General features: G+C 42.7%; 1 protein-coding gene across 1 annotated transcript in view; it reads right to left on the minus strand.

Annotated features, from left to right (window-relative positions):
• LOC149461937 (uncharacterized) overlaps window positions 1-12,469 on the minus strand; it is a 359,663-nt gene continuing 347,194 nt past the window's right edge. The window contains exon 8 of the mRNA XM_089677759.1: window positions 1-2,743. Coding sequence (XP_089533885.1) covers window positions 2,143-2,743 — 601 coding nt within the window. The 3' untranslated portion in view covers window positions 1-2,142. The remainder of the gene's footprint in view (window positions 2,744-12,469) is intronic.

Genomic DNA, 12,469 nt, shown 5'->3' on the forward strand with positions numbered 1-12,469 from the left:
TCTTTTTATAGAGATTTATTCCATCAAATCCAAACTATTCTACACATATTTATTCCATGGAATATGAAGAGATTTTTCTATCAATAATCCCATCAAATCTGCGTGTTTATTGGACTTTATTCCCAGCAATAATCAATCAGGAATCCATGCCAGCAATCATCAGATCAATAGGAATGTTTCCAATATCCAGTGATCACGGTTTGATCCTCCAACATAACCAGTGCACAGAATGATAAATCTATCCCATGAAATGGATCTTATTGATTGGTTGATGTCATTTATTGATCTATTGATTCCCTTCTATGATAGAATAGATTGATTTCTCCATGTATTGATCATCCTCTCCATATATCTCTTCACCTTGTCTAACATCATACAAATCCTGAATGCTATAAATCTCAGTCCTGTCCATGAATTGTATGTGACTCGGGTCTTTATAATACCATATACTGGACTGTTACTTCATTCCCTATTTTTATATCGTCTTCTTACACCTGTCCTGATGAAGTGACACTTTGAAGCCATGAAACGCGTTGATGGTGTATTTTACATTCACTTGTCCAGTAAACTCCGACCTTCTGAAGAAAACATTTCAGAGTTTCCTCCTTTACTATGGGCTCCTCTGCTGACCTCACCCTCATTTTTTCTTGGGGTGAAAGTTCTCCCCGGGATCCAAATCCTGCTTAGTATATGATGATCCAGAATTCCCTGATGACCATGGAGGGTGACCACCCATTGACTTCAGTGAGGAGAGGGACATATTCTCCACAAGTCCTCAGATAGGTTGTCTGATCCCTGGATGGGTTCCCCACAACCTCCCAGATGTGAGTCCATGCACCGTACTTCTCCCCATCTTCTAGAACCATCTCCCACCTTCTGGTATCCATCACTACACTCAGTCCCATCTCTCTCATGGTCTTTTATCCTCTTTTCCTGTCTCCTGATGGTTTGGAGGATTTCTACATATTGCTCTCATGACAGGTTTACTTTATTTGTATGCAGAGGGGAGGGGGAGGAGTACACAGACTCCTCCCAGTGTTGGTTTATGAGGGGGACCTATAGGGTATTCTGCCCCGTCCAATCACAATATCCCCTGAGGAGCCCCCACTGTGTGCAGGTACCCCCCAGACATGAGACTGTCCTCCAATCTGGTTATTTCCTGATAGATCAGATAAAGTTGTGTCTATGAGGGTCTCTGTCATGTCTATGGGCCCCTTATTGTACTATAACCCATCCCCCTCCTGACCTGTACTGGGAAATATCCGGGCTGTGATTGGTGAGGACAATACTGCTGTTATCTCCAATATTGTTCTATGGGTGGGATTTGTAGGAAGATCCTGTACAGAGGCTCCTATTCATTCACAAAACTGAAGCCCAGGAAACACCCTTTACTATGCTTTAGTGAATGAACACAGGAGTGATTGGTACTAATCACTCACTGTGTTCATTCAGGAAGGGGCTGGTAAACATGGTAGGCCAACACCTTTCCATTCTGAACACCAAATTAATCTCCAACCCCAGCAGCAGCCAGTGTGGGGGGCAGGAGGGGAAGTCAGACAGCAGCACTGCACAGAGGGGGGCTGGGGCATCGGTAGGAGGTCCCAGCACAGGGAGGGAGTTTTAGTGATGGGGAAGTATTTAGATATTTTGATCTCCTTATGGCTCCCCTGCAGCAGCTGAGGCCAGTGGGAGGGGAAAGACGCCAGAAGTAGGGGAGCCAAAGATGGATTGGTGCTGCAGGGGGAGGGGTGAATCAGTGCTGTGGGGGGATCAGTGCTGCAGGGGAATATTAGAGTTGCAGGGAGCCATCTTAGAGGACAGGCAGAGGAGCTGTCAGTACAACATCACTACATCCATGGCAGGGAAAGGGTTCAAGTGCCACCTAGGGGCCATTTTTCAGTAACAACATTTTTCATCATCTCAATGGATCTTTGATGTGTGTGAAGACTAGACTTGTCTGAAAAACATTTCCCGAACTCTGGCCAGGAATATGGCTTCTCCCCTGTGTGACATCTCTGATGTGTGTAAAGATGAGATGTCATTGAAAAACATTTCCCACACTCAGTACAGGAATATGGCTTCTCCCCCGTGTGAGGTCTCCTTTTGCGCAGAATAGTCTACTCTGAAAAACATTTCCCACACTCAGGACAGGAATACAGCTTCTCTCCCGTGTGAGATCTCTGATGTGTGTGAAGACTGGACATGTCTGAAAAACATTTCCCGCACTCTGTCCAGGAATATGGCTTTGTTCCTGTGTAAGATCTGATGTTCACGCAGACTGGACTGCTCTGAAAAAGATTTCCTGCACTCAGGACAGGAATATGGCTTCTCCCCCGTGTGAGATCTCTGATGTGTGACAAGTTTTCCTTTTTCTACAAAACATTTCCCACACTCAGGACAAGAATACGGCTTCTCCCCCGTGTGAGATCGTTTATGCACATTAAGATTGTATGTAGAACAAAACCTCTTACCACACTCACTACAGGAATATGGCTTCTCTCCTGTGTGAGATCTCTGATGTGTGCAAAGACTGGACTTCACTGAAAAACATTTCCCGCACTCAGGACAGGAATATGGCTTCTCCCCCGTGTGAGATCTCTGATGTTTGCGCAGACTAGACGTCTCTGAAAAACATTTCCCGCACTCAGCACAGGAATACGGCTTCTCCCCTGTGTGAGATCTTTTATGTACATCAAGATTGTACTTAGAACAGAAACCCTTCCCGCACTCAGTACAGGAGAAGCTCTTCCCTGTTGGAAGGCCGGCCTGGTCCCGCACAGTCTGAGGTTCCTCAGGATACGAGGAATCCGATGGTCCATCTACACTGGGTGGTGCCGGATGGACATTGGAGGGAGCCGGGTTTTCTCCTGGACTATACTGTGTGATGTCCTCATCTTCTACTTTCCAGTCTGGAGACAAAGTGAGACAATCCTCGGAGGTTTTCCTCATCTCCCGGCCATGGACTAAAATACAAAGACAAAGAGGATTACTAGACAGGAGCTGATTGGTTCCCCCAAACCAGGACTCCGCCCACATCAGGCAGCTTGGTCTCTGAGGAGCTTACAATTCCACCCTCAAGGGAACTAGGAAATGGCTCCTCTGATCTCCTACCAGGTCATTTCTTTATTCATGGACCTTAGTCAGAGAGTGAGGAAACAACCAGAACTGTCTTTTATAGGAGGGACAGTGATGAGGGGATTATAGGACGAGGGTCCCCACTCCCTCTATCACTCATCGCCATCTTCCCAACACAAGAAGTACTGCACTTCCTTAGTTAGTCCATGATTTAGTCATGAAGAACAGCGGGGCTGAGCCCCACCAGAGGTCAGAGAGTGAGGATGGGGGGAGAACAACCAAGATGAAGACTGGACTGATCCTGAAGACCACCATCATTGGGGTATTGACTCCTCCCTCATTATCACTTTCTGTTTAAGGGTCCAAAGTTGGAGGATGTTATCACATTATTATCACCATGTAAAAGTCTGTGCTCCAATCACATCATCCGATATAAAATGTCCAGCTGGGAGGAAATGGGTGTAACAAAAGAGAATCCATATTATGTGTATATACACCGCGTTCCAAATTATTCTGCAAATTCTATTTAAGTGTCACAAAGATGAAATATTTTGTTTTTCAGTGTAACTCATGGATGGCATTGTGTGTCAGGGCTCTTTTGATCACTGAAAACAATCTCGGACATCTGTGATAATTAGATTGGCCGGTGAGCCCAATTTAAGGAAAAACTACTAAAGGAGGGCGTTCCACATTATTAAGCAGAGTACATTTTCAAGCAATATGGGGAAGAAAAAGGACCTCTCTGCTGCCGGAAAGAGTGAAATAGTTCGATGTCTTGGACGAGGTATGAAAACATTCGATATTTCATGAAAACTTAAGCGTGATCATCGCACTATGAAGAGATTTGTGGCTGATTCAGAGCACAGACGGGTTGGTGCAGATAAAGGCACATTGAGGAAGATTTCTGCCAGATCCATGCATCGGATCAAGAGAGCAGCTGCTAAAATCCCATCACATAGCAGCAAACAGATATTTGAAGCGAATTTAAATGTTAGCCATGCTCTAATATCCACAAAACGAATGGATCAAAAGTGCTATGTGCTTATAAATAAAATGTGAGAATAAATGGTGTATCATGATTGAAATATGTGAAAACAAATAAATTAATATTAAACGTGGCTAATTATATAAAATCATGCATATCATATGATTCCATCACGAAATGTGAAATCCTTGTGACAAATGTGCAAATTTTCCCTCAGTGCAAAACATGTAATTTGATATATAAAATTCAAAAGTGGATGAAAAGTGATAAATAAATATTTTTATTATTTTCTATATATAATTGTTTTATTTATCACTTTTCATCCACTTTTGAATTTTATATATCAAAATTACATGTTTTGCACTGAGGGAAAATTTGCACATTTGTCACAAGGATTTCACATTTTGTGATGGAATATGATATGCATGATTTCATATAATTAGCCACGTTTAATATTAATTTATGTTTTCACATATTTCAATCATGATACACCATTTATTCTCACATTTTATTTATAAGCACATAGCACTTTTGATCCATTCGTTTTGTGGGTATTAGAGCGCGGTTAACATTTAAATTAATTTCTTATAAAACGCACATCAGAAGAGAGTGCGCTTATTAACCAGCGATCTAGTACTTATACCTTCATAATATACCTCAGTGGCTCGCAAGCTAACTTGTTTGAGATATTTGAAGCTGCTGGTGCCTCTGGAGTCCTACGGACATCAAGGTGTAGAGTCCTCCAGAGTCTTACAACTGTGCATAAACCTTCTATTCGGCCACCACTAACCAATGCTCACAAGCAGAAATGGCTGCATTGGGCAGAAAAATACGTGAAGACTCATTTTCAAACAGTCCTGTTCACTGATGAGTGCCGTGCAACCCTGGATGGTCCAGATGGATGGAGTAGTGGATGGTTGGTGGACGGCCACCCTGTTCCAACAAGGCTGCGACATCAGCAAGGCGGTGGTGGAGTCGTATTTTGGGCTGGAATCATGGGAAAAGAGCTGGTCGGCCCCTTTAGGGTCCCCGAAGGTGTAAAGATGACCTCTGCAAAGTATGAGGAGTTTATGACTGACACTTTCTTCCCTGGTACAGAAGGAAGAACTATGCTTTCCGTAATAAAATCATCTTCATGCATGACAATGCACCATCTCATGCTGCAAAGAATACCTCTCCATCAATGGCTGCTATGGGGATAAAAGGAGAGAATGTCATGGTGTGGCCTCCATCCTCCCCTGACCTCAATCCTAATGAGAACCTTTGGAGCATCCTCAAGCAAAAGATCTATGAGGGTGGGAGGCAGTTTACATCCAAACAGCAGCTCTGGGAGGCTATTCTGACATCTTGCAAACAAATTCAAGCAGAAACTGTCCAAAAACTCCCAAGTTCAATGGATGCCAGACTTGTGATCTGCTATCAGATAAGGGCTCCTATGTTACAATGTAACGTGACCGCTTCAAATGTTTACAAAGTTACAATGTTGGGAAACGTTTGATTGAAATAGCTTTTGATTTCAGTAAATTTTGAAACTTCCTGTGTGGAATAATTTGGAACAAAAATCCTGTTATCATTAGGAGGTTTGTTCAATAAAATGTGAATTGTCCTCTTATAGTTGTAATATGAGAATTCTGCCGACTGTTATTTACATCAATTATTTAGGGAAATGAGAAAAATATCATTTGCATAATAATTTGGAACACGGTGTATAGCAGTAGAGGGGGAGAGCAGAAGTCAGGAGTATGGAATGTACAACAGAGTATACAGTGCAGGGGTCAGGAGTATGTAATGTACAACATAGAGTATATAGTGCAGGGGTCAGGAGTATGTAATGTACAACATAGAGTATATAGTGCAGGGGTCAGGAGTATGTAATGTACAACACAGAGTATATAGTGCAGGGGTCAGGAGTATGTAATGTACAGCATAGAGTATATATTGCAGGGGTCAGGAGTATGTAATGTACAGCATAGAGTATATAGTGCAGGGGTCAGGAGTATGTAATGTACAACATAGAGTATATAGTGCAGGGGTCAGGAGTATGTAATGTACAACATAGAGTATATAGTGCAGGGGTCAGGAGGATGTAATGTACAACATAGAGTATATAGTGCAGGGGTCAGGAGGATGTAATGTACAACATAGAGTATATAGTGCAGGGGTCAGGAGTATGTAATGTACAACATAGAGTATATAGTGCAGGGGTCAGGAGGATGTAATGTACAACAGAGTATATAGTGCAGGGGTCAGGAGTATGTAATGTACAACATAGAGTATATAGTGCAGGGGTCAGGAGTATGTAATGTACAACATAGAGTATATGGTGCAGGGGTCAGGAGTATGTAATGTACAACATAGAGTATATGGTGCAGGGGTCAGGAGTATGGAATGTACAACATAGAGTATATAGTGCAGGGGTCAGGAGTATGTAATGTACAACATAGAGTATATAGTGCAGGGGTCAGGAGTATGTAATGTACAACATAGAGTATATAGTGCAGGGGTCAGGAGTATGGAATGTACAACATATAGTATATAGTGCAGGGGTCAGGAGTATGTAATGTATAACAGAGTATATAGTGCAGGGGTCAGGAGTATGGAATGTACAACAGAGTATATAGTGCAGGGGTCAGGAGTATGTAATGTACAACATAGAGTATATAGTGCAGGGGTCAGGAGTATGTAATGTACAACATAGAGTATATAGTGCAGGGGTCAGGAGTATGGAATGTACAACATAGAGTATATAATGCAGGGGTCAGGAGTATGTAATGTACAACATAGAGTATATAGTGCAGGGGTCAGGAGTATGGAATGTACAACATAGAGTATATAATGCAGGGGTCAGGAGTATGTAATGTACAACATAGAGTATATAGTGCAGGGGTCAGGAGTATGGAATGTACAACATAGAGTATATAGTGCAGGGGTCAGGAGGATGTAATGTACAAGTTATATAGTATAAGGGTCAGGACTCTCAGTATTAGTATTCTGTAATCAGTAGAAGCTTAAATGTTTACTGTAGACAACATGTAGAGGTGAGCTGGGATTAAACCATCATGAAACAGGTTAGACTGGAGGTGAGCGGTGGACGTGGTATACTTGGAAAGAGGGGTGGCGGTGGACGTGGTATCACGTTATAGAAGTCTGCCAATTATTAATCCCCTTATTAATGCCTTGTATCACATGCCCCTCAGCATCCCGCTCTGTATTGTTCCAATTGTCCCCTGTGTCACTCGGCCAAATGGCCTAATTCAATTACATTGGGCCCCCTCCCTCCCAGCCAGCTTGCTGCCAGCTCACTGCACACCTCCTTTCATCTATGTGGACATCAGCCCTGCCTCTCAGGATGTCCCTGTCACCAGCCTGATTCATCCCTGGGGTCTAGTGTTCCCCCCTCCACCTCTCCTCTTGCAGCTGTGAAATGAGAGGTGTGACTACCATCACTCTGTCCTGTCTCTCCATCTCTGGCAAAGAAGAGGTGGTGAGGTTCATACCTCTCCTTGTAGAAGTGCAAACCTCCCACAGGGATGGCCTGAGCTCAGGTGTCTGACGCCATCTCAGGCCTGACACCCACAGCGTGGGCACGCAGAGTTCCTGTGCTCACAGATGTCCTGGAACAAAGGTCGTGCTTATGAGAGCGTGACCCCTGCCCAGGGGGCATGCCTCATTGCTGGGCAACAAGGCACACCAGCGCTGGCCCGGCCCCAGTTGCCAAGGCGACCGGGAAGGGTCTCGTATCAGCTTAAGAGGCTGGTGCCGGGTGCATTCCATTGTGCAGTCATCAAAGGATCCCAAGCTGCGGCAGGACCTTTGTGACTAGACTCTGCAAGCCCACCCCCAGCCTCACAGAGATTCCATTTGGACAGAGGGGTGGCTGTGGAAGTGGTATACTTGGACAGAGTATAATACATAAGGGGGGGTATGATCTCCATGTATAATACATAAGGGGGGGTATGATCTCCATGTATAATACATAAGGGGGGATATGATCTCCATGTATAATACATAAGGGGGGGGGGGGTATGATCTCCATGTATAATACATAAGGGGGATATGATCTCCATGTATAATACATAAGGGGGGGATATGATCTCCATGTATAATACATAAGGGGGGGATATGATCTCCATGTATAATACATAAGGGGGGGATATGATCTCCATGTATAATACATAAGGGGGGGATATGATCTCCATGTATAATACATAAGGGGGGGATATGATCTCCATGTATAATACATAAGGGGGGGATATGATCTCCATGTATAATACATAAGGGGGGATATGATCTCCATGTATTATACATAAGGGGGGATATGATCTCCATGTATAATACATAAGGGGGGGATATGATCTCCATGTATAATACATAAGGGGGATATGATCTCCATGTATAATACATAAGGGGGGTATGATCTCCATGTATAATACATAAGGGGGGGTATGATCTCCATGTATAATACATAAGGGGGATATGATCTCCATGTATAATACATAAGGGGGATATGATCTCCATGTATAATACATAAGGGGGGGATATGATCTCCATGTATAATACATAAGGGGGGATATGATCTCCATGTATAATACATAAGGGGGGATATGATCTCCATGTATAATACATAAGGGGGGGATATGATCTCCATGTATAATACATAAGGGGGGGATATGATCACCATGTATAATACATAAGGGGGGAGTTATGATCTCCATGTATAATACATAAGGGGGGGTATGATCTCCATGTATAATACATAAGGGGGGATATGATCTCCATGTATAATACATAAGGGGGATATGATCACCATGTATAATACATAAGGGGGATATGATCTCCATGTATAATACATAAGGGGGGTATGATCACCATGTATAATACATAAGGGGGGGATATGATCTCCATGTATAATACATAAGGGGGATATGATCTCCATGTATAATACATAAGGTGGGATATGATCTCCATGTATAATACATAAGGGGGGGATATGATCTCCATGTATAATACATAAGGGGGGATATGATCTCCATGTATAATACATAAGGGGGGATATGATCTCCATGTATAATACATAAGGGGGGATATGATCTCCATGTATAATACATAAGGGGGGATATGATCTCCATGTATAATACATAAGGGGGGATATGATCTCCATGTATAATACATAAGGGGGGATATGATCTCCATGTATAATACATAAGGGGGATATGATCTCCATGTATAATACATAAGGGGGGATATGATCTCCATGTATAATACATAAGGGGGGATATGATCTCCATGTATAATACATAAGGTGGGATATGATCTCCATGTATAATACATAAGGGGGGATATGATCTCCATGTATAATACATAAGGGGGGATATGATCTCCATGTATAATACATAAGGGGGGATATGATCTCCATGTATAATACATAAGGGGGGATATGATCTCCATGTATAATACATAAGGGGGGATATGATCTCCATGTATAATACATAAGGGGGGATATGATCTCCATGTATAATACATAAGGGGGATATGATCACCATGTATAATACATAAGGGGGATATGATCTCCATGTATAATACATAAGGGGGGATATGATCTCCATGTATAATACATAAGGGGGGATATGATCTCCATGTATAATACATAAGGGGGGGATATGATCTCCATGTATAATACATAAGGGGGATATGATCTCCATGTATAATACATAAGGGGGGATATGATCACCATGTATAATACATAAGGGGGGAGTTATGATCTCCATGTATAATACATAAGGGGGGGTATGATCTCCATGTATAATACATAAGGGGGGATATGATCTCCATGTATAATACATAAGGGGGATATGATCACCATGTATAATACATAAGGGGGGGATATGATCTCCATGTATAATACATAAGGGGGATATGATCTCCATGTATAATACATAAAGGGGGATATGATCTCCATGTATAATACATAAGGGGGGTATGATCACCATGTATAATACATAAGGGGGGGATATGATCACCATGTATAATACATAAGGGGGGATATGATCTCCATGTATAATACATAAGGGGGATATGATCTCCATGTATAATACATAAGGGGGGATATGATCTCCATGTATAATACATAAGGGGGATATGATCTCCATGTATAATACATAAGGGGGGATATGATCACCATGTATAATACATAAGGGGGGAGATATGATCTCCATGTATAATACATAAGGGGGAGATATGATCTCCATGTATAATACATAAGGGGGGAGATATGATCTCCATGTATAATACATAAGGGGGGGATATGATCTCCATGTATAATACATAAGGGGGGGATATGATCTCCATGTATAATACATAAGGGGGGGATATGATCTCCATGTATAATACATAAGGGGGGGATATGATCTCCATGTATAATACATAAGGGGGGGATATGATCTCCATGTATAATACATAAGGGGGGGATATGATCTCCATGTATAATACAGAAGGGGGGATATGATCTCCATGTATAATACATAAGGGGGATATGATCTCCATGTATAATACATAAGGGGGGATATGATCTCCATGTATAATACATAAGGGGGGATATGATCTCCATGTATAATACATAAGGGGGGATATGATCTCCATGTATAATACATAAGGGGGGATATGATCTCCATGTATAATACATAAGGGGGGATATGATCTCCATGTATAATACATAAGGGGGGATATGATCTCCATGTATAATACATAAGGGGGGATATGATCTCCATGTATAATACATAAGGGGGGATATGATCTCCATGTATAATACATAAGGGGGGATATGATCTCCATGTATAATACATAATGGGGGGATATGATCTCCATGTAGAATACATAAGGGGGGGATATGATCTCCATGTATAATACATAAGGGGGGGATTGTTGTAGGAAAGTCCTGGATTCTTTCTTGGATACACAGAATATAACATTTATAGGGAAAGTTGATCCAGGGAATATCCGATTGCCTCTCGGGGGATCAGGAAGGAATTGTTTCCCCTGCAGGAGCAGATTGGATCGTGCTTTGCTGGGTTTTTGCCTTCTGGTGGATCAGCTGTGGGTGTCGGATTATAACTTTTATTTTTAATGGTACAACTAGATGGAATGTCTTTTTTCAGCCAGACTAACTATGTAACTATGTAGGTCCCACACCGCTGCCTCCCATCTCCTGAGACTGCACTCAGTGACTTGGGTCTGAGACACTACAGACATATCCCTCCACCCGGCACAGCCAGCAGATAACAGAGAAGGTCCCCTGGAGGAGTCAGGCACAAGGCAGGAGACCCCAGTCACATGTCCTGGGTGCCTACATTATGCAATGCTTATAGGAAAAATCCACATTTTTCTGCCAGCTGAACCCCAGAACCTCCATAAATCCAGTCTAGATACATAAATTGTGTCTGCAGCACAGAGAAGGAAGATTATCCGAGAGAAATCCAGGAATACAGGACGGGGAACACAGCTCAGGAAAGTGACCAGGGGATTACAGGCTGATATCACCCAGTCCCCGCCCTACTCTGGACCAATCAGTGAGCAGTATGGGTGGAGGAATGGATTTAGTGTTCATGACCCACCTGTGCTGATCTCTGTAGGAGTGTCCTCCTCTATAAATGTCCCCGTTATTCCATCCTCCTCCATAGACTGCTGATCATCCCTCACATACGCCTCTTCTTCTTCTGCTTTCACCTCAAATTCTATATCGATTGGATCTCCACTCTAAATCAAGAAAATGAGAGAAAATATCATCTGTAAAATATAAGGTCACATAAAATATCCACACATTGTCTCTATGAGTCCATGTTCTAGATGCTCCATCCCGCCAACCTTGTAATAGTGAGGGATGGTGTGACCTTCCTGTGTGGAATCCCGGGAATACAGAGGACGGGGACATCTCTCTGGTGGGTTCTTGTAGCTGGATGACTCCACCATGGTGTCCTGGTACAGATCTTTGTGTTCCTTTAGAAGCTCCGACTCCTCCATCTCCCCATCCTCATCCTCCTCCTCTTTTATCTCTTCTTTAACCTCAACTTTAGGATCTCTCAGGTTTCCACTCTGAATATATAATAAAAATGATATCAATGGTAACAATGCAGATAATGTACAGATCCTAATGATACTATCAGTGATTGTTCCTCATCTACCTGATGATGGTGAGGGATGGTGTGACCTTCCTGTGTGGAATCCTGGGAATACAGAGGACGGGGACATCTCTCTGGTGGGTTCCCATGACTGGATCCATCTGTAGGAAACACACACACTGACTGAATCCATTGTTTCTATGTGTTTATCAGATGATGGGGGATCTAGGTGGATCCTCCGTACTGCTCTCTCCTTTACAATAAAGTCTCCTCTTACCCGGTGATGTGAGGGGCG

The sequence above is a fragment of the Staurois parvus genome, unplaced genomic scaffold (genome assembly GCF_062004578.1).
Source record: "Staurois parvus isolate SC_StPar_1 unplaced genomic scaffold, SC_StPar_1.0 ptg000191l, whole genome shotgun sequence".
Classification (NCBI taxonomy): domain Eukaryota; kingdom Metazoa; phylum Chordata; class Amphibia; order Anura; family Ranidae; genus Staurois; species Staurois parvus.